Source organism: Excalfactoria chinensis, chromosome 8 (genome assembly GCF_039878825.1).
Source record: "Excalfactoria chinensis isolate bCotChi1 chromosome 8, bCotChi1.hap2, whole genome shotgun sequence".
Classification (NCBI taxonomy): Eukaryota; Metazoa; Chordata; class Aves; order Galliformes; family Phasianidae; genus Excalfactoria; species Excalfactoria chinensis.
This window is the reverse complement of record NC_092832.1, coordinates 22,980,362-23,003,962: the sequence shown is the minus strand read 5'-3', so window position 1 is coordinate 23,003,962 and position 23,601 is coordinate 22,980,362. Positions and strand designations below refer to the sequence as shown.

Here is a 23,601-nt window from a genome sequence, read left to right as displayed (position 1 = left end):
CTGAGATACGACTCAAAAAATGTATTTTTAATTGTTAGAGTTAGCACGGGGAGAAGATAGCTCTCTGAGCTGAAAGCTTTAGGGAAGTTCTAAAAGACTTAGCAGATTAAGATCAGTGCTTCAGAGTATTTTTTCCTCCAAATAAATGTTACATGTCAGGCATTCATAGTCCTGTCCTCTGTTTACTACTGGATAAAGCTGTTTGCAAGAACTCAGGCCTCACTTGATTTAAGTGGATAGATAAATTAGTGTATTTTTATTAACCTTTTTTTTTTTTTTTTCCTTCATCCATTGAAATCACGTATGACCATAACTCAAAAATGATAGTAGAAAACTATCTCTTCTTTGCTACTACTTGTAATTAACCAGAGCCAAACCCTTAAATATGGGATATTCTTTCAGTAGTGGTAGCTAGGACAGACACTCTGCTACCCCTGAGATCTTAGTTTGAGTGAGATAATATGCAATAGTTGACTGTGCTAGGACACCAGCATTTTCTGTTTTGTTACCTGCATTACTGCTTAATTTAGAAATAGTGTATGGTAACCGAGGCATAGAGAAATTCAGCCATTCACAAGTGAATATGAATAAAAGAAAAAGAAAAAAAAAGAAAAGCAGACACATGCCCAAGAGAGAAATGACATCTAGCGTGTAGTTTGAGGTGTTATGCTTTGCTCTGTTTGATTTTCAAAGTAAATATTGATAGAGTATTAGGACTGCCAGTATGGAAAAGTTGAACATAACCTGTTCATAGAGGTAATCAGATTTTGCAATTCCTCATCCTTTCTGTTTATTTACACATCTAGTGAGTTTCTTTGGCCTAGATTTTCATGGCAGTGACTGTAGTAAATCATTCACCAGTTAGGCATGATAAGTCTAGGGAAAAGAGAGAGATTGTACTGAAAGCATCCTGTCGTAGACCTTTCTTGGTCCTTCTGCATTTCTGTTGCAGGAACCTACTTTTCCTTTCCAAACACTAACAGTGCTTTTCCTCAAACAACAGCTTGCACAAATACAAAATGACAGCTCCTACTCATGGAACATTTTGCTAATGCATTCCTGAAACTTTGCAGTTATGATACTAGGTTGCAGTTATGATACTCTCATGACTTTGTATGTCAAATGAAATGACTGAGAAAGAATTTGTCAGTCAAATGTGTGTTGGCTCTTTTTCCCTGAAGGATGGATAATGGCCATTGTGAGATGCATTGGCCATTGATGTGTGTGAGACTCATAACATAGTGACTTAGCAATTCAGACTGCGCCTACTAGTGGGAACACACAATTGTTTCACTGCCAGGGGCAAGTAGCTCACAAGAGTTCAGATTATTTATCTCTTTTAAGAAGTAACTTTAAAGTATTTACGTAGCATTTCCTTGCCAAGAGCCTTTCCTAGTTTGTACTTTCCTTGGTCTATGCCTACTCTTGCTGCTCAAAAATGGCTTTCTATTTCAGAAGACCTAGAAGGGAACTTTTTAAAAAATCAATGCACATTAGTTTTCAAAGGTTATAATAATAAGCTGAGGGGTTATTTCCTCTATCTTTCATTTGAGCGTACAGCACAACCTCTGCAGGACTGCTGTTCCTTTTCTTCAGAAAGAGGGAAAAAGAGAATTACATTTTAATTTTTTAGAAAGCAGAATTTGCAGATAACTCTAGCATGTGTATGTGCAACTGCATTCATCCCCCAGTACTCAAGCAAATGAGTTACAGGGCAAGTAAGTCACTTGTGCAGACCAAGGAATACAAAGCAGTGCTCAGTGCAGAATTTACCCTTCCTGGAGGTTTTCTACAATTCATTCTGTTCTCCAGAAAGAAAGAATAATAATTTTGGTGTATTTCTGTCCACTGTGTTGCAGTTCAGCCACGTTGCCTATCACATTCAAGTGCTTGCTGGAGAACAACCATGTGGACAGGAGGATTGCAAGGTTTGTGCTGCCTGTGGGAGCCACCATCAACATGGATGGAACCGCACTCTACGAAGCAGTGGCTGCCATCTTCATTGCACAAGTAAACAACTATGAGCTGGATTTTGGGCAGATTATTACGATAAGGTATTAACCTGAAATTCCAAACACCCAGATTTGCTTGTCTAGTTGAGCATTATGTTCTTATGATTCTTGTGCCTAGAAAGGTTCAGGACAAAACTCAGGTTTGCAATTTTTGAAGCACTCATTTCTCATAGGACAGTTCTTTTTAAGTAATGCAGAGATCAGGGAGTGCAAAAGGGGAAATTGTACTGGTACCATTTAAAAGAAGCACACTGACATCAGCAAATAGCAGGTTTGAGAGTATTTATCTAGTTTTTACCTTTAGCACCCTTGTTCATTTACAGAAATTGGTTCCTTTTACTATTATTATCAATGTTGAAAGTATTATTTTAAACTTCAGAATAGTTTTCACTTTAGTTTGTATCTTTTCATAAGACGGAGCTGTTAAAAAAAAGAAGTTAAAAGCCCTGTATTACATACAGGGAATAACGGGTGTTAGGAAGCTCTGTCAAGACATGGACCTGGGAGAGTGGGGCCAGAGAAGGAAGGTTCTCTGAGCAGAACCTTCAGGGCAGGTTTTCATCAAGACATCACAGCACTCATATATTTTTTAGATGCCTTCTCTGCTGTTTGTCAAAGCAGAAGCCTTCATGAATAACCATGGTGGTAGAGTTTGCTATAGCTGCATACTCTGTCCTTGAAAGGTCAGTAATGGATCCAAATGAAAAGATCCAGCTGAACAGTTATTGCCAGAATAACTCCAGTGACTTCCAAAGAATCCCTCAGGGACTGAAACCTGCAGGTTTCCAGCAAGGAACAAATGATTAGAAAAACACTCTTCATAGTCAGAGTCTTGTCCAACACATTTGAGATCAGCTTAATTACCCACCCAGTGACCTCATCACTGCCCTGTTTCCTCTGCTGGGCCTTGTCCATCTTCTGCTGGACTTGAAAAGCTTCATGAGAAAAGAGAAGAAGTTGTGAAAGGGCTTGCTGATGGACTTCTGGCAAGATCTGCTTATAGTAAAAGCAGAAGAAAATAGTTGTGCCCATGTGAGCTCTTGCTTTGAGTCGTCTCTCCCTCTCACTAAAAATTACTGGAATTCTCCTGTATTAACATTTAGTCTTTTGTGATTTTGAATTTGGGAATGTTTTTTGGAGTGTGGTCCCAAAATATGGCTCAGAGTATGGGCGGACACAGCGTATACCTTGAAGCAGAGAATAGTGATTTTAAAAATTAGGAAAGAGGGTGATAGTAAGTGGGAAGAAGGTAAGTTCTAACTCTTACTTAGCAGAGCCCTCGTTTGTCTTTTTATTTTCTCTGCCTATATTAAGTGCTAGTGTGTAACAACCAAAAAAATGTGAAGACAGTGAAAGGAAAATACAAATTAAGACTAGAAAAATCCACCCCCAAAATGGAAAGAAATTAAAAAGCTGGGTTACAAAAGAAGGGAAAATAGGAATTCAGAGTGGATTCAGTACCTAGAGAATATCTGAAGCTCAGTTCTAACTATGAGCCAAACCGTCCCTAAATCCAGATATTCCAGGAGGTGCAGAGTTGAAATTCACATACTGGATGCCAGGGTAATTTTTTGAAAAATGTTAGAAAAATGATCGGCCTCCTCTATTCAGTTTGTAAAATCCAGGTTGGCAGTTCGTATCAGTGTGATTATACAAACCTAGACGTGGCAGAAGAAGAGACTAAAGATCATATTCCTATCAACTGAGCCAATTAGTGGAAGAAACATCTACATTAAGATCAAAATACAGTGGCAAATGAGCTTGCATGTACAATGTTCGATAAGCATTCTTAAATTTGCTCCCTATCACAAGACATTCTTTCCTGAACTGATCTGGAAGGCAGAGGCAGTTCTAATTAGCAAGCAAGTTTAGAGCACTTTTCATTATTCATTTTCATTATACTTATCTCTTATACAAATACTGAGCTCCAGTACCTTCCTTTTTGTCTATACTACGCCTATTAAAATGCTATTAAGATGCTAAGTTTTTCAAAATTCAGTTTGAAATCTTTCTCTTCCCCCATCGCACCCACACACAAGTGTATTTATTTCAGGGAAGAGCTCTAGTTACAAATATTTATGCTGCTCTACTGGTACACTGTACGGTTGTGAGCATGATACTGGATGTCTCCCTGTCTCCGTTTCCATATGGGTGAATACTGTTACACTCATTTTCCATCAAAGAAGGCTGACGAGGCTTAGGTGCTTGCCAAAAGCTCTGAAATTGTGGATCAATGAATGCAGTGGATTATCACCATATATACTTTATGTCATCTGTTTACAATAGTCAGAATTCATTTTTTGTCTCTCTGCTGGATGGTCTTGTTCTTGGAAGTGGCCATATAGGAGGGAGTGAATATATACAGTCACTTTTGCTCCTGGAAAAAGGAATGAAATCCATCCCCTAAAGATAGCATTATGAAGAAAAGGTTAGGCCTGCCAGGTCCACTCTTGCTCTGGTCTCCCATTCATTTCTGCTGGCCTGGCTAAAAAAATGGTGTGAAGGTCAAGTAAAAATACTTTCCTGAAACTGAAGAGGTGCAGTCACATATGTGCTTGCTTCACATTTAGATCCAAGTATGCAAAGCCACGTGCTATGCAGGCTTCATCCTTGGCCCAACCTCTTTACCCTTGGCCTAACTTCTGTGTGATGGACTGACGTAAAAGTCCTTCCCTGCCGCCAGCACAGGATTTGCCTGGCACAGGAGCCACGAGTGATGACTCAGAGAAGTCTGCAGAGAGCTCTGCTGCTGAGGCTGAAGCCATGGGGAACAGGCTCACGGTGCTTGTGACATGACCCACCAGATCTGACATCACTCAGAGAAGCCACAGCCCAGCAGCCACCTTTCTTCTCACCTGTGAGGTTAAGGGAGAACACAGAACTTCCTTACCAAAGGAAGGGCTGCAAAGCTAGAGGGTTAGAATTTAGCACTGGACAGTGCTAAATAGAAAAGGTTTGTCTTGTCCTTGCTCTTTGAGCTATCTTCTGTACAACAAACACCAGCATGTGACTTGTATAATAAGAACTGGTTTGTGAAAGCTCCTGTAGAAGCATGGTTTTGTTTCTTGCAGAGCAATCCATCACTGGCAAAGCTTACTCCTTTCTCTTTTTGTTAAAGCATCACAGCGACAGCTGCCAGCATAGGAGCTGCTGGTATCCCCCAGGCTGGCCTGGTGACAATGGTCATTGTCCTGACCTCAGTCGGACTCCCAACAGATGACATCACACTGATCATTGCTGTTGACTGGGCACTGTAAGTAACATTAAGCATCTGAGGCTTCCAGTGTGGCAACGCTGCTAAAAAGGCAAATGTTCTCCAAAGGTGTTAATATGAATATACCTCAAAGGAATGGGCAGTATGTACTTTAAACAAGGCTGAGGAGCCAACGCTCCTAGTAAATGTGTTTTGCCTGGGCTGGTTTCAGTGCAGAAGTTAATTTGCTGGATCCCTCATCACTGAGGATTCTGCAGCAGATACAGAAGCTGAAACTTGATGTATTCAGACTAGAAGGGATTCCTGTTACTCATGAGAAGAAGCAACTTAAGAATTCAGAATAGAATGTCTTTGGACTCTTACCTTGTTATGTTAATGTCCATAAACAAATAAACATATTTTGAATAGTCTAGGAAGATGATTGATTGGTAAAATACTGGTCCCTAGCATTTCAAATAATTACATAACCAGCAAATGTATTCACAAAGAAACAGTCCTTTTCTAAAAACAAAATCTGTGTAAAATATATCTCCATTATTAATCTTAATGCAGCAAAGTTTAATTATGTCAGAATTCTGTGTAGAAATGTATCACAGGTCTGTGATAATTGTGTTATGGTGCTTATTTTGTTCTTCAAGTCACTGAAATTTCCTACAAAGAAATGTGAGAAGGAATTACTTTCCTGTCCAACAAAATAGGATAGCAATAAATTATTATTGCTAGTAGGAATCATGAGAATCATGTTGTATGGATATTCTATGGCACACTTTATTTTACAAATATCAGGAATATTCTCATGTGAAGGAAAAATAGCATCTGCTGGGAGCACCTAAGTGTGGGAATGGCTGTTCAGATTTTATAAAGCAGCCTTTCTACCACTAATCATTGAAACTCCATAGTTATAGGAGCACAACAAAACTCACAAAGCATTTTAAGCTGTGTTACAAAGCCCTTTTCCCTCCATATTGCTCAGTTTTCACCCAGCTCTTGCAACATCAGCATGTCATTGTTTTTCCAATAAGTCTTCCAGTGTATATGGGAATTATGCTTTTTGTTTTACAAAACATCTCAAAACAACAGACAAAAAAACTCACTCGGGCTATAGTTCCAGATGCTATTAAAAAGTGAGCAAGGAACAGACTCAATTTTCTGTCTTTTGTGGATGACCTTTCATATACAAAGTGTATTTCAGTATTTCAACACTTGATTTCAAGACCCTGCAGATGCAAAGTGTCAACGTGGTTGACATGATGAATATTTTCAATATTAGCTTTGGAAGCTCTAGAGTACAAAGAATGCTTAAAGAAGGCTGATCAGATGGTCTCACAAGACTGAAATACCCATTACAATGCATTGAAGGTATTACAACTCATGAAGGTAGACATAACATGTAACTGAACTACATACCTTTGCTGGTGCCTGGAGATGAAAGAGGAAAATTGAAATGTTTCTCAGCTCATTTATTGAATATCAGGTAAAAGTTTTGCATCTTTAATTATAATTTCCTCTAAAGCTCAGATATCACTGCAACGCTTGCTGCAAGTGTTTGCACTGAAAGAAATGCCACAAGCATTGTTTTCAGTGGTTGTCCTCTTATTAGAGGAATTTCAGTGGTGTGTGATGTGGTTCTACTCACGTGTGCTGCAGACATCTGTGTGCAGACAGGAACATGGAGCGGGATTGGTCCAACAATGTGCCATGCAGTCCATTTCCTTAAGAGTTTCAGTATGCTGCTCTGTTTCCTCAAAAACAATCTGTCTTCAGAGCAGATCCTAATCAGAGACCAATACAGAGTATAAACTTTGGAGCTCTGCTCATACAACTTCTTCTCCATCACAGCTCTTTGCGCAGTCCAAAATTAACATTCCAGAACAGCCTTCCATGAATGCAAATCTGATGGTCAACCAAGAAGAAGCCTACGTGTAACAGGAACATCTCCCAGTTTATGCTGTAACATTTTTCCCTGCCTAACTAAACATGGTTGTCCTCAAGGCAATACCCAAACTCAGAACAACAGGTAGCAGAAAAATGGAGTCAGCAAACAACTTTAGCACTGGATCCTAAATTCAATAAACACATTTAGGTGTAGGCGCTGAAATCTGATGAAATTACTTGCAATTGCACGTATGATTTGGATAACAGCACAGGCAAAGAACATTTCATGCAAGATCTCTTTCTTCTAGTTAGGCAAGCAACTGCACAAACATTTGCATGCATAGATGACATGCCTAAAATACATGGAGAAAAAAATGCCAGCACACAGCTTCAATTTCTTTTCTATATTAAGTTACTAGATCAGAAACCTGGGCATTGTTGATATTGGACTGTCACTACCTTTAATAAGCCAAACATCTGGAGATTTCTGAGCCTCCATTTTATAACCCACATTTATAAACTAAGTTACCAATTTGACACAGCTTTCAGATGTGAATGTTTTTCTTGGAAAAATGTGATATATTTCAGCCTTAAAGACTCTATCATCTATTTGAAATCCCACCAGTTTTAACTAATAGATTCCAAGCAGTTTCAAGTGAAACACTTGTCTATAGCAACCACTTACTCTTGTGTATTTACAGTCAGTATTTTTGAGATGTTGGTGGGTAAAAGATGTAAAACAGAGAAGAATTTATGATTCCATAAATAAATGGAAGATAGTGAAACTGTGTGTATACGCATTACTGTCAAATGTAAAAAGTGAAACTGGAAAAAAAAAAGTAATTGAAAATGAAGGATCTTTAGGAGCCAGAGGTTCCATGGCAACCATGGCCTTTTTTCAGAAATGAACAGGATTTAAGTTAGTAAGTGGTCACTCCCTGCCTAGATTGTGAGTTCAGTTATTTAGCAATCTTCTGAGTAGCTTTTAATTGTGTTCTGTAATTCCTATTTATACAATTATCTTCTTGTTGTGAAGATTGCTTAAGAATGCAGGACTGGGATCTTGATAACTAGGGCAAGGTACTGTTTGGACTGGCTGCCCTTTAATTATATTGAATGAAGACATTTGCATCAGCAGCCTCCAGATGAGGATATAGCGCTGGAGCTCAACATAAAGAAGCAGACAGATGAAGACTGTGCTAAGACTTTCCAGTGCTGGAACAGTTTGCATGCAAAGGGAAGCAGTAGCGCATAGGTGCCCAACCTTTTGGCTTGCCTGAGTAGTCCTGGCTGAAGAAGAGTTGCCTTGGGCAGCATATATGTAGGCTGCACTAAAAGTAATACCTCCTATTTATTTCCATGGAAACTATGACAGATAGAAAGAGTTTAATAGCACTACTTGATAAAGTATTAGCTACAAAACACTATTTTTCAACATAATAATCACCATTAGCTTTGCATTGTCACTGCCAATGAACAAGAGGCTGCATGCTGTGCCTCTGAATTCTGTACTAGTAAATGTGACCCACAGTCACCACTGCTGAAACACACCACTCACTGCCTCACTATGCTCACATCCACTGTTGGGTTTCCATCTACACTGAGCAATTGTCAATGAATGTCAGTGAGATATTTCCCCCATGGAGGAATTCAATTCCACCCTTCATACACACTTCCATGTCAGATGCTGTTTTGTCAGACTGCCCTTCTGCTGCCATCTCTTATTTTAACACACACAAAAAGAGAGCAGTACAACCATCAGACTAGTGGGATGTGTGACCTTGTTTTTGTGGAACCACTGCATTAGGCTTTGGCTACAGTTCTCATTGAGCTCTCAAGGTGCTGGTCAGAGAGCATGTGGAGGCACAGTGCACTAAGGTCAGGAAAGGTTGGAAAACCCAGCAGAGCAGCTAAATAACTTTTGAACTTGTTGTCTTGTAAAAATAGCCAAACTGACTTTCGGCTATAAATACTGCAGTGATGAAGGCGTGGGCATGTACCCAAAGAGCCAACAATTTACCCTAACTTTGTCATTTATCAGAGACCGGTTTAGAACAATGATCAATGTCCTGGGAGATGCCCTGGCTGCGGGGATTATGGCCCACATCTGCCGGAAGGAGTTCATCAAGGATGGTGATGAGGTAAGAACACTGTGAGCCAGGGTGTGACTGTGTGCTGTGCTGTGGCTAAGAGCCTGCCAGCTCTCAGCTGCCCACATTTGTTTCCAAACAAAATGTAAAGGTGATTCAGACAGAGGGCAGAATTGGGCAATAGGCTGCTTGAACAGGTAGGGTGGAGGAGTCTTTCTTCATGAGTTTATGCAAAAAGCCACTCAAGTTCAACTCTTGGCAGCCTGTATCTGGTGCACTGGGGCTCAGAGCAGAAAGGAGCAGCTGTGCTGTCCTGCAAACACACACAGTGCTGGAGCTGATCTCTGTGCTCAGTACCCAAGCCCAGACAAGGTGTGCTGCTTGTGAAGGTGGGACCGGCAACAGAGGGGGGTGACAGACCCTTGGGTATGTCTGTAGGGGTGTATATGCACAAACAGTAAGCTCACAACAGCAGCAGCCACCACATCTACCTCCCTGTCCGCCACATCTGTCCCTGCCTCCCTCCACTCCCATGCTTTTTTTTCCTTCTTTCTTGGCATGCATCACTCAGTCTTTTCTTATGCCTGGAATGCCTTCTCATAATCTTCCTTACAGTTCTCAGCCAAGGAGATTCCTAAATCCCTGAGCCCACCATGCTGGGAGGTGCCAACCCCCAACCATTCCAGCTAATTTGCAAGCTTTCTTTCGCAGGGCCAGGACAGGTTATACAGAAAAGTTTCTTTGCAGTGACTGCCATTCACAAAGCATGTTTCACTTGTGTGTCATCTGGAGTATTCTACTCACCTACAGAACTTAAAAACAGCAGTACCAATAGCAAAGTTGTATTGACAGCATTATTTCTGCCTTTGTCCAGACAGTCTTTCTGATAAATCCCACTCTCAGACCTTCCTGGAATATGCATCTAAAATTCCAACTCTTTCAAGTCTTGTAAAGGCCTTCTCCTCAGAGGCACTTAGCACCTGCAGTAATTACTGATGACAGGATTAGGCCTGAATACTTGGGCTACACGTGCAGCTCGTTACAAAAAAAGTGAACACAACAAGTTAATGGTGAGGTGTGTCATCAGGCACAGAGCCAGGAGTACATAACGCAGCCCTGACATTTCACTGCTGAATTTAGAACGCCATTGGAACTCGAAAGAGATGTTTGGGTAATATAAAATCCCTCCTAAGGGATTATTTAGTCATCTGTGATGAGATTTTTCTTTGCATCTCACTCCATAACTGTATTAAAATATACCATTAGTCTGCCATAAGTTTTGGCAGAGTAATTTGTGGACTTAGTAATGTATACCCAAAGGGCAATTTTTGTCAGCTGCAAGCCCACGTCTTTTCCAGTATTTATGTCTTGTTTTCCCCATCAGAACTTCTGGTTTGATTTAAAGGACTCTTAAATATTTAACATCTGAATCACTCAATAAAATTCTTGTTATGTCTTTTGAAATAGGACAAACTGAAAAGGCAGGTGTTGGTACACCAGGGTAGAAGAAAGGCAGAAGGCCACGTCAAATGACTCCCTGGTTTCTATAATTGCACTCAAGAGCAACCACGGCTCAAAGCTCAGCATACCGAGTCCATATTTCTCAAACCTGAAATTTTAGTCTTTATTTACACTATTTATATCGCTTATTGATGCAAATAGGTATTACTGTGGGTATAAGCTAAATTAGAGCTGTACTAGAATTTGCATTCTTCCATACTTAAGAGACTCCTTTATCCAGGTGGTGCAAAGATGTTTTAGTGTATATAAGAACAGGTCCTGAAAGTCTGTGGAGGCCTCAGGTAATCCTGGTTAATGCAAAGCAGACTAGAAGTTTCCAAAGTAAAAATTCCCTTCATTTTGTATATAGCAAAAATAAAGTGGCTGTACTCCAAATCTCACTGCTTTTCACATAGGTGCCGCTGATCTGTGAGACTAAACCTCTTAACATCCACCCGATTGTGGCTTACCAGAGAAACGGCTGCGTGAAGACTATGAATGAACCTCAGGGACCAGAAACAGTGAAAGAGATAGAGCAGCACATACCTGTACAAGTGGAGCAAGAAGAAAGCCCAGTGGAGAACCACACTAAGAGATCCAACAGTAAAGACCACTGCACTATTGAAATAAATGAACTAGAAACAAATGTGTAACTGCTACCCTCAGTGGTATCTCATACCCCAGTGACCTGATACCTAATCTCTACCTCACAGCTGGAAGAGGGACTCTTTGCCTTGAACAGAAAAATGTGGAATTCTCGCCACTCTGCTTGTACCGGAGCAAGGGGACCAGCTGTGAACGTCACAAAAGGCACACAGCTTGCAAGAGGCTTCTTTAGGTGGAAGATTTCAATACTGAAAAACTAACTAATGAGTGGCTGCTGTTTTATTCTGCACTCATTTGACTCCAATATAGTATTTGACACTCCTTCGGCTTTGTTTTTTTTTAAGTTTTTTTTTTCATTTGTCCCCTTTGGATTTTCTAACCAAAGCCTTTTTTGTGAATCTGAGTAATTGCAAACACTGTATTTATAACTCTTATGATACTGATTTTGTGTAAGATTCTTTAACTACAGACTTCATGTTTAGTTTTAGAACAGCAGTAAGAAAATCACACTGATTTCCTGATCTTAGAACATTGTACGCATCACCAAATAACACCTCAAGCCAAGGTGAAGCAAAGAGTGCATTTTTGCAAGCAAGTGCAAGGTAATTCCAAGGGGCAGCTTTCAGAGATGGGCATTCAAGTGTGATATGTAACACCACAATCCTAAGTCACCGAAGAGCACAGTTTGCCTTCCAAGTGCCAGATTTATTAACCTTTTTTTAACCTAACTCTTCATTAGAGTCAGTACCGTGTACACGCAGTGGCTGAGGCAGTGTGAGCCCAAATCCATGAGCACTGGTGCTAATGTGTCTTCCTTCCCCTGCAGCCCATAGGCCCTTCTGTGTAAATATGTACCAATTTGAAGCTCAAGTTCTCTAACTGTACACCTCATCCTAAGGGCAGACTGAATTCAAACTAGAACACGATGCTGACTAATACTGGGGTTTTGTGGGGAGTCTGCTGGAGAAACTGGATTGCTATTTTTCATGATTCAGTGATCAAACTACATTGAAAGTTATACCCTTTGCATCATCTACTGAATCGGTTACAGTAAAATCTGCTGAGTATGTTTCCAATGTTTGTGATAGAGAATATTTTTAATAAACTTGCCGTTTCAAAACCAGGCTGGCTGTGCACTTCTACCACTAGTGCCTTCTGTCTCCACCAAAAAGAACAGTGGAAGTGAGGAGACCTTTACAAAATTGGATCCAGAGGCTACATACTTGTTCCTACCAACACAGTTCTGCTATTCTAATATGCTTCTCCCATGTAGAGCAAAAAAGAACCCAGTCAAAAAGGACAATGCCTACACTTGCTAGAAGCAGGAATGATTCACGCACATAATTATTGTTTTTCCTGGTATGTGCATGTTCACCTCTTCTTTGAGGGGTCTTCGTTCAGAAAACTCTTTCCTATGCACTAAGAAGGTACCTCTGAAGGCTGCAGTGCAGAGGTAGCTTAGATTTCAAACGATGAAGCCAGAACCAACAAATACATTTTATTTGCCCCTAATTCCTGAGGTGCAAATCCCTGTTGCTTCCACAAGGTCTGACTTTGAGACTTGCTTCTTTTTCATCCATCTCAAAACAGCGTACGCCACAATTCAGCAGTTTCTGATCACATGCGGAGAGCTGTAGATTTTTTAAACGCAGCGATATAATTAATACAGTTGTTTTTATTGTATGGACACTTTGCAAGAGGTCTCTTATACAACTTCACTACTGATCTGCCCTATGCCCAATCTGTGTTCTGCACAGACACCCACCCCTCACATCCCAGTGCAGTCACTCCTTCTGGTTGTTTGTTAAATAATCACTTTTTGATTATTCAGAGCTTCCCAGACAGTTGTCAGGTACACAAAGCAATTAGTCTGTAATCAAGAGATGTCCAACTTCAACAGAAATTATGGTAACTATTTTCCTGATTGATCCTGGAGTGAAGAACAACAAACATGGAACACATAGCATAAAAAAAACCCTGATGTTATTCAGAACAATTTACTCTGAAGAAGTCCTGTAATACACCTGCTCTGCAGTGCCATTAATATGTGTGATTTCAGAGGGTTGAAGCTCTCTGAGTGGGCAGTAGCACCAGCCAGCATCTCTTGCTTTGGCCTCAGTCCCACCTGCTTCCCCAGGCCTCCCCAGCTGTACAGACCCAACTAGTTAGGAGGCCAGATGAATAAGCAGATGAGGAGCAATTTTAATTCAAACCAGTTCACATATGTTTTGAGTGCAGTCCTAACAAACAGTTGTGTCAACACAAGTGGAGGGGTGACACAAGGACAGGAACAAGCAGACAGGGATGAAGCAGTGTAAGCCCACATAAGGCTAGCAGCAGGCTCCACAGCATATTTGCATGTGCATATCTATCCATATTTTCCAGCTATAATTGCACTTGAGTCCAATATAGATAATAAAGCTGTTGACCATGGAGTTAGGGTGCAGGCTTTGTGTTGGTAAATAGCTTTCTCCCACTGTCAGAGCATACACACGACCCTCACAAACTCAAAACATTTATGTAAAAAAAATATATATAAAAAATAAAAATCAATCAATCACTAATTCAAAAAGCTTGCATGAAATACATTCAAGTACACATAGGAGGAACATATTTCTTAACTGGTAGCATTCAATGGCATTTTGAAGTTACCTCCCCCTGCTGAGAGGAAAGGGAACTTAGCTGTTAAAAGTATACTCATGACATCCTAGGGGGGGATCATGTTGGAAGGAGAGAAGAAAAAGAAGGAGGATGATGTATTAGATACAGCTAAGGAAGAAACAATTGGGGAAAATACCCAAATTAACACATACTTAGAGGCACTAGTTTTACCTTGTTTCACCTACAGCTGCATTATTCCGGAGATACTACTGAGAAGAAAGACATTGCTACAGACTGTTGTGGTTTACAACATCAAAGACATGTGAAAGCAGGTTTTTGAGGATTTTGCCAGCATCCAGGAAGCCCGGAAGTGCCAAGTTTCTGTAATGAATCCTCGTGTAAAAATTAGAACTGGGAGAAGGCGCCCCAGCCAGGTCACTTACACATCCCACTGGCTCCCAGAACTTATGGCTGCCAACCCAAACACAGCTGTTCATGGAACTGATGTCTTAATTAAATCTAAACTTATTTATACCACCTGAATTGGTACTAAGTACAAATTCCAATATACAAATAAAATAATAGCTAGTTGAAACAAATTGTGTAGTCTCTCCCCATGCTACATACTGTACAGTTGTAATTATACAAAGGTAAAGCAGATGGATAGCCAGAGGTTATATAGGAAAGACTCACAGTCAAGATGCTTGCCAGTGTTAAGGCTCACTGTAGAAACTCCACACAGAAACAATCTCCAGAAAGAGATGCTGCCTTAATGGTGGTCAGCCCTTAAATGAGATCTAGGAGAGGTGGGGTCAAGCTCCACCCCTTCTGAGAGCAAAGCTGAATTACCTTCACCTGTGCTCCCGCAGCTGACCCATCACTTGCCTTAGATGGTTAATCAGAGGTTCAGACTGTGATGAACAGTTTCCCATATGCACACACAATTCTAAAGCACATAGAAAACACAGTAGCTCTACAGCATTGCTATTTGATGAGCTCTCTCTTTCAATGCTACAACAAACATCAGCATCAATATTAGTCCTTCTTTAACAACAGCAGAGCAGATCTGACATATTTTCTGGGCAGTCAGAAAGTTAGGTCTTCAAGCCAGATGGATAGCCTTGAAAATGACCTCAGTCTTCCTTGTGCTTTCCACAAAAAATGAAGTAACTACTAGCAGAAGGTGGTTGCTGTGTGCAAGCAAAATGTGTAACCTGGGAACTGAGCCGGGTCTGGAAAACTCAGGCAGTCCACAGAAGAGATTATCTTAATGTATCCATTCACTAAGGGCTGGGTTGCAAACGAAATGGATGTATTAAATCTCTTACTTTAGCCTACAAAGGCTAAAGATGTTCAAATTCCATCCCCTACTAACTGCTTTGGAGCATGCAGAATGGTACTCCAGGAATTTGTAAGAGAGTTTGTTCCATATAACCCCAAATGAAAGAGAGAACAGGAAGGCTGACCACTGCTTTAGTGGTCATTATTCACTACCTCAGACTTCTCATGTGATCCATGGTCAAAAGACCACAAGAATGTAGGGCTTGCTTCCCATCTATAAACAAAGAAAGCATACTTTTTAATTCATCAGGGTGTTGCACAGCAAGGATGAATCAGTTGCCAGCATGTCAACAATCAGGGGTCAAATCTGGTTACCCTGGATTACTTCTGTCTCCCTGGAATCACAGAATCGCTATTCAGAATATTCACAGGAACTGCCACTTTTTTAGGTGACAAAACTTCAGATTCCATCATTTATATACTAGCAACAGTTCCATCTCCATAGCCCACATGATGATTCACGGGAATGGATTAGGCACAGCTGAGACCTTTGGCAGATTTGTGACACAGAATATTTCAGACATTTAATAGGTTGCAAAAGTAAAAACACAGCAGTCTGTTTCTGAGTGGTATTTGGGGGAAGGAATGAAGCAGGCTTCACAGAGACAAGATAGTGAGTGGACCTCTAGGTGAAGAGGAAGAGTGTGTAATGACTTTTTCCCCTACAATTGAATCAAATCTCTTTTCCTTGCTGGCTCCAAGGTGAGGGTACCAACAGCTGAAGATGGAGGGATGGAGCAAGCCCTATCCTCACAAAGCCTCTGCTTGTGGACAGACACTAGAGGCAAAGCAGGCAGGGTTACATGTGATTACAAACAGCTGGGACACATGGCCAAATGCTGGCTACCTCTCACTCACTGAAAACTACTGAACAGACCCTACAGTTAATGGAATGACTGTTTTCCTTCTCTTGTTTGTGATATTATGAAAAGTTATCTGTATTCTTACAAATGCTTTTTTTGTGGGACTGCACATTGCCATCCAAACTAGCACTGAACATTCAGTTCAGCACAAGAACAAGCAAGTGTTGTTGCTGAAGTGCTTTCAGCTTCTTCAGTCTTCACAAAGCCCTAGATTCCCCATGCCACTGGGAAATATAGAAGAGCTCAGGATAGATCTTGGTTTTCCTTTTCAGGTTCCATCATAGCAGTTTTAATTCGTTATGATATGGAGTTCTACATCTGTTTCTTTAAATGCAATCAAATTTCATCATGAAGAAGTCTCTGCATTTCGTTTAGAAATGAAACATATGCTTGTATGTGTATGCAAACAACACTAGCTGAAAGCCAGAATATGACCCACCACATGAAACATACTGTAGTTAATTGTTGCCTTTGAACTTCCCTACCAAAGATGTAATACCCTGAGTTGGTGGTTCCCTCCCCCCCTTACTTTAGTTAGATGGAAAAAGCAGGGGAAGCAAAACAAGAAGTGTTTTATGTTCACAGATATCTCAAATTACATCTGCTGCAAATATTGTATGGGCTAGATGGCAAAACCAAAAGAAAAACAAAACTAACCTCGAGATCTTTCATTATGATTTCATTGCTTCTAGTGGTTTTATTGGGCTTTACCACTAGGCTATTAAAGGCATATGGAAATCGTACAGAACTCAGTTAGACTGTATTTTTAACCCTAATCTTCCACCTTCTTTTCTCTTTTAATACTCTAAATAGTTTGAAGTGTAGAGATTTGGGCAGTCTTTATGCTACTGATAGTTTACTCAGTTAATGTGTATTCTTTCTTTTAGAATAAATCATCTAATCTTTTCCCTGTCCTAAAGGAAGAAAATACTCCTCTGCCATTAAGTCCTTACTAACCAAATATGTGAGGAGAGTGGAGTTAGGAGGCAGGAGGGCACTGCAACCAGAAGTTTCTGCTTTACAGAAAGGGTAAAGATGCCCATTTTACTACTGAGGTGGGTCTTCCAATGTCAAATCTTTGAAGCAGTGGATGATGAAGGCATATCATGCTGTAGCAGCTTTGCCTTCAGAGTGCCAGTAAAATACTATGGGTTTTACCCTGCAGTTGCATTTGAATTAAACAGCCCTGACTGAGAACTCCACCACAGAGAAGGAAACAGTGTGATGCATAAGCAAAGTTCATTTTAATCCTGCAGAAAATGTATACCCTAAGTAAAACCTCTCAAACCTAATTACTATCAACAAACACACAGCTGCATCCTAAGAAATAAAAGCAGGAGACTCACTCATTTCTTGTCTGCAACTGGAGCTGAGAATATTGTAAATCAATCAGGCTTTTTATCAGAACCAACATTCTCAGTAGGATGATGATCACAGACTAAAAACAGATTCTGGAACTATCATGGGGAAAACTTGAGATAGCCTGTACAACTGTGCACTAAAACAGCCTTAGCCTGGTTTAAAACCATTTAAAGTAGGTATTTATTGATGGACTGTTTTATGTCCTTGGATACTACTGAAGAATTTTTATGGAAACACTGTATACTGCGTTATTAGAACACATTTATCATCTGCTGCCTCCACATACATCTCACAGCTGGCTGGCTTTACAATAGCAGTATGAATCAGAGCTACAGGGCACACCAATATTTTCCTCACTAAAGGAAATGGAGCTCTTTGGGGAGTTTATTCACTGTTTTTACATTAGCAACATAATAAAGCAATTGCAATGATCTCCATAGACTAATGCCTTGAATAAACAAAGCTTAATTCACATTACATAAAACTCTAAATACATTTAAGTTTTTAGAACAAGCATTCCCAAACCCACAGAGACTCACCAATAACAGCACAGAGTGAAATCAAAGCATACAAAGAAGAGTAGATTGTGCCTCTGCTTTACAAAGGTGCAGATAAAACAGGCTCTTTGTTTTTAATCTAACAAGACTGACATAGGAAGCAAAGGAGTGTGTAAGCAGCTCAGTCAGCTACCAGTAACATTTCTTTCTGCTGCCCTCAAAGAAATACAGTAGGACCAACCTAAGAAGTTGCTACAGTGAGGTACAACTTCAGCCTAGATCCTTCCACTGCTGCTCAGCCCGTGCAGCCGAGGATAACTGCTGGCAAAGCACCAGAAATTCAAAGTGGTTCAGCTGCAGCGATGGCACAAAGAGCTGAGAAGCACAAGGAAGGGCTGCGGTGTGCTCCTGCTTTCCCCTCTGTGTGGACCACCAAGGAGCAGGAAAAAGGCAATTGGGTTCTATGAAGGACAATTCCTATCCTCACCTACTTTGTTTATACACATCCATAGCCTCACTCCTGCCTATATGTAACTTCTACTAATCTAGATCCTCATTCTTTTCAGAAGTTCCTTCTACCTTTCCTGCAAAGCAAACAAACAGCGAGGGGTTGTACCACAGGCGCCTCAAGGGCAGGGCTGCCAGTCCAACCTGCAGGGGTTGGAGGATCATTTCCCCAACTGCCCTTTTAATGGACAATCCAGTGGTATTTGTGGGAGGGAACTAAGAACAATCTCCAAGTCCCCAAAGCAACTTTTGTTTTCCACAGAATATCAACAAACGGCAGGCTGACAGGGAGGGGGCTGCATGGAGGGTGGGTGGTTGGCAACTGTTGGGGGAAGCATCCCTGCAGCAGTGCAGTCGCAGCACAGGGCTCGGTGCTGGTGACTCCTTAGGGGTCCCCCACTTCCATCCTGACCCACCACAACTCACCTCTCCTGCCTGCACAGGGCTGGGGATGGCCGGTCACCTGCAGGTCCTGCTGTCCCTCACACAGCTCCTCACCGGGCGCCATCTTGGCGGGAAGGCCTCAGCAGGGCACTGCCGCCCTCCCCACAGAGGACTGCTGGGCTGCGCTCCGCTCCTCACAGCATGCAGGATGGCGCCAGCTCCTCTGCAGGGCCTTTCTGTGGGGCAGGGAGATCCCTTCTCTTCTGTGAACATGGGGAGTGCAGGGAAATGGGCTCCCTCAGATGACCCCAGTGCGATCCTGGCACCCAAGATTTGTCTTTTACAAAGGGCCGTAACTCCTCTGGAAGGGAGACAAAATGGCTGGAGATTACGTATCCTAATATCCTTGGCCTTTGTTTCCAAGGAAATCCACAACATGAAGCCCCCAGGATTAGCTAGAGGAGAATGTGATGAGGAGAGGGGTGCAGAGGTGGGAGCAGGTGCTGGGACCCTCTTTGTGAGGGTACGGCCATGAGGCCTGGAGCTGAATGAACAGAGAGAGAAGGGCTGCAAAGGGCCCCATCCACACTGTAAGCAGAGCTGGGCTATGTGCCCACCATCTGAAAGAAAAGCTTGTTATCCACGGGCTATTTTTGGCACCCACCGACTTCTTTAAAGCTTATGTGCTGCATTTGCAGTCTTAGTGCTGGGTAAAACTGTATCCAGTCTCAGAAAAATGCCATTTTGTGCAGTACCTTCTGAAATGAGGAAACATGGTCTTAAAAGAAACATAGCAAATAAACCCAGATCTAAGTTTACATACAGACCACACATGAATACCGAGCATATCCAAACGCACACTTTGGATTCAAGTTGCCAACTGAATGTTTCAGACTTCAGCATTTCACTATCCATAATGTCTATGTCAGCATTAAAAAGTTGCTGTTCTTCTCTTTCTCAAATCAGAGCATCTCACAGGAAGAATGTCACGTGGTTATGTTGCCTCTTTTTGGCCTAAAGAGAAGCCAGCTTCCCAGCTCGCCCTGTTTTCTGCAAAGGCCATAAAAATAAGACTTTGTATGTGGGTCCTGTTCCACCAAAGGTTTGGGTTGGACCTTGGGATCACTGGCACCATTCATAGCCAAGAAAAATGTGTGTGCTGAGTCTTGCAGACTTGACTTTTCCTTATAATCTCTCACAACGCCTTTTATCCTTTTAAAGGCACTAAACAAACTACGAGCTTGGTTTGGCTTTTAACGTGCTGGGGGGCAGTGAGGTTTTTTCTTATTGTTGCTGAGAAAAACCTTCCCATCCAAAGGACAGATTCAATGCACAGATTCTCACAGAGTCACAGAGCAAGGCAGTGAAGTTGAAAAATAATCAAACACTTCAACATCAAACTGTGTCATTGTGCAAATGGTCAGCTTACTCAGGAGTATAATAAACAGACCTATTTCACCAAGGACTAGCAAAACTTGCCACTGGGGTTTGCCACTAGAAACTACTCATTGATTTGAATATTCTGTAAGTATTTCACGTATAAACCTATCCCAAAAGTCAGAATGCTATTTTATTGCTCATCTGTACAGCTGATATTAAAAAAAATGTGTTTGATTTGTTGGTTGTTTTTTTGTTTGTAAATTGTCCAGGGCCACATTATGGGTTATTTGTTGTTTTTCTTTCTATAACTAATCTTTCCTTCTGTGACTTATGACCATCTTAAATTGTCTAAGAAAATATCAGCTTGAAATTACCGTCACGTGCTACATGACCCCAAAGGGAGAGTGTGGAATTAAGTCTTCACCATCAGGAAAAACAGCTGGTTAAAAAGCAGGCCAACTGTTTCCAAGTAAATCCTGGAATACAGCGTGCAAAACAACATGTGTTCAACCAGAAATCCTCAAAAGAAAAGAGCATTTCCTCAAACATATTAGCCACCTCAGATGAAGGCTATTATAAACAAATAGGAACCCTGCCATCCCAGTACCTCTGTAAATCTTCTTTTCCTGGGTTTATTTTCTGTGATTTGGACAGAAGCTGAAAGTACTCCACTGTGAGGGTTTAAATCAGGAGATTATGAAAGTACTGTCAGAAGACTTGAAATAAACAATTTTCTGCTGACACTTCGCAGTTTTCACTCATTTATCTCTTTTGCTTCATTAAGTCTCACTTCTGATTCTTATCATAAATGATATAAAATATGTAAAAAAATTCTACTGCATATATTATACTGCATACTGATACTCAGCCTTCTGGATGGGTCTTCCAAGACATCCACACAACTGCCACGTGGTCAAACAACAGCAAGGCACAAACTATACCAGACCTTTGGGAAGTAGGCATAGGTTTTTTATATATATATTCATAAGACCAGTTGTTGCGTGTTAAAAACTTTCTAAAACAGGCATATACTGCAGGCAGTGGCAGTAGATACAAAATATTATGGGATCCAGCCTTATTTTGTTTTTCTCATCCAAATATACACATTGTTCTAACAGATGAATAGTTTAATCCAGACTTATTGCAGCTGCTTGATGACCCAAATGCTTCATATACTGCTCCACACATGAAACTACTGCAAATATCCATCTCGTCCGATCAACAACAGCTTCTTTGGGGTGCAAGAAAAGAAAAGAAGCATAATACATAGTTCACTTAAAATGCAGTGACAAAAACAGCATTTGAAGGCATGTGTTCAAAACAGTCCCGTATTGTTATTACAGATGGAAACAGTGAAGGAAGAGAAACAAGGAACAAAAGCCAGCTTTTGTGAGTTCCAAAGCAATCCCTTATGATCCTGGGTCTTGTATAAGATGATTTGGAAGCTTTGGAAAGGCATTCAGGGTCTCTCCCTGAATAAGGCACTGCAACACACTGTCTTCCATAAGCCTGGCCCAGTGCCATGACAGTTTCTGGATAATTCATTGCACATTCTGCTAAGTGTTCTATATATATCTATATAGATATATACACATAGAAATATATGTAATTTTCCATATGCTTTGCTGCAAAACAAGAGAAAAACAAAATCAGTTGCATAACAGAATACAGAATTAATAACAGACTAAATTTAGTATCTGCTGAAAAGTTGCACACGCTCCAAACCATAGATGTGCTGATAAAGCTGCATATATTCTAATAATTATATTGGATTACATATATTTTCTTTTCTCACAAAGATTTGACACAGCCTACCCTGGAGGTCTACTGTTTGACTTCCCAAGTAGCTTCTGTCCTTCCCAATCCTCATCACCTTTTCAGTGAATTAGCACTATTTCTAGCAATTCCTTCTGTCACTCTCCATGAAAAAACAGTGATCTGGGACTAAGCTAAATGTTTATTTCTATTTCAAAGTCTTGGAGTTTAACTCCTCAGTAGTAGACAGCAGCGTCTTGAACCTCATCAACTCTTTTAAGCATGAAAGGCTTAAGAGATGTATTTTCTTATGGAAAAGTATATACTCTTCAAATACCAATTTCTCCTCATTATTTCTTTTGCATTTGAAAACAAAAGAGCAGCTGGCCAGATTGGTTATAGAATACTGAGATCTTAAGTTCAGGATTACCAGTCTGGAATTAAAGACAACAGCAATCGCAGTCTGTAACCGCCCAGAGGCTTTTCAGTAAGTCTGCGTGAAGAGATCGACGTACCCTTGCCAGGACTTACTTACCAGTAGCAAATCATAGGCTGTTCTAAGAACTTAAGCATGGCTATCCTTAACCAGGCATCAATTCAGCTGTGCATACTGCCTCCCAAAGTGACCTGAAGTGGATATTCTTTCCGTAAGAATATTGTACTATCTTCCTACACGCTCCAGTGATCAGTGATTAAAGGATTGCCTAAAATATACGTTGCTTCTTAGCATCATGTTTAACAGACACTGATGGGTCTACCCTCCTTTAATTTGTCTTATTTTTGTGATTTCCACTCACACGGTCTTCTGCATCATTAAACTTTGCAGTTTGGTCTTTGTTTTCCTTTTAAACCAGCTACTAAATGATATCATGAAATGCCTTTATTAAAAAATAAAAAAAGGAGGAAAAAAACAGAGCTGGTAAATAAGAACCACAATCCTTATCTACTGTATCCTTGTGGCTATAAGCAGGAGCCACCATGAGAAGTTCACTGCCTCCAATAAAATAAAGATATTTACTGATTGTTTCTTTTTAAAATTAATGCATTTTCTGCCTTTTTGGATTCTGCAGTTCCTGGGCATGTTTGGGTGAGAGCTGTTGAACCCAAGGCTCAGACACTCCTGTTAAGATTTAATCATACTTGTAAGTAGGAATTATTTACACAGGAGTCTGTGATTTAACTAAACTTCAGCTGTTACCTTCCGCATGGTGTGCCTGTGTGAGTTCACGTTTTATCTCAGTTTTCCTCATCTTCCTCATCTTCTAGTTCCTCTTCTGAGTCATCCTTATTCTTTGAAGTGTTGCTGAATTCAAGGTTCCCTTCAATATCCAGTACTTGTAAGTGCTGTAGACTTTGGAAGGTATTTACCTTCAGTGCTCCAACTGCAATCTTATTAAACCTTTAAGCAAACAAAAAAAGAGCCTCCTGTTAAAATAAGCCCGTTTCCATATCCAGCAGAGAAATGAGAGGAGAGTAGGAGGAAATCATTCAGCAGTTACTCTAATTTTACAGTGGCACACTACAGCACTTCGAAATGAAAGCCTTTGGAAAGAAAGCAGAACTGTTAAAACACTGAATTATTTGTGTGTAGAACGAACAATGGTGAACTGTAGA

The 23,601-nt window shown here is 40.7% G+C and overlaps 2 protein-coding genes across 5 annotated transcripts in view; one reads left to right on the top strand and one right to left on the bottom strand.

Moving 5' to 3' along the window:
• Window positions 1-11,344, top strand: part of SLC1A7 (solute carrier family 1 member 7) — a 40,892-nt gene extending 29,548 nt beyond the window's left edge. The window contains exons 8-11 of the mRNA XM_072342813.1: window positions 1,860-2,054; window positions 5,131-5,265; window positions 9,143-9,242; window positions 11,108-11,344. Coding sequence (XP_072198914.1) covers window positions 1,860-2,054; window positions 5,131-5,265; window positions 9,143-9,242; window positions 11,108-11,344 — 667 coding nt within the window. The remainder of the gene's footprint in view (window positions 1-1,859; window positions 2,055-5,130; window positions 5,266-9,142; window positions 9,243-11,107) is intronic.
• Window positions 1-23,601, bottom strand: part of PODN (podocan) — a 56,986-nt gene that overhangs the window by 10,866 nt on the left and 22,519 nt on the right. For 3 of the 4 annotated variants that reach the window (XR_011904457.1, XR_011904456.1, XR_011904455.1), the window contains 3 exons: window positions 23,186-23,386; window positions 18,895-21,857; window positions 6,863-6,998 (listed from right to left, as the gene is read on the bottom strand). Coding sequence is in view for 1 of the 4 variants with exons in the window: in XM_072342812.1 (XP_072198913.1) it covers window positions 23,224-23,386 (163 nt within the window). In the remaining 3 variants the exon portion in view is untranslated. Of the gene's footprint in view, window positions 1-6,862; window positions 6,999-18,798; window positions 21,858-23,185; window positions 23,387-23,601 lie in introns of those variants that run through there. The other variant, XM_072342812.1, reaches the window with a different exon arrangement.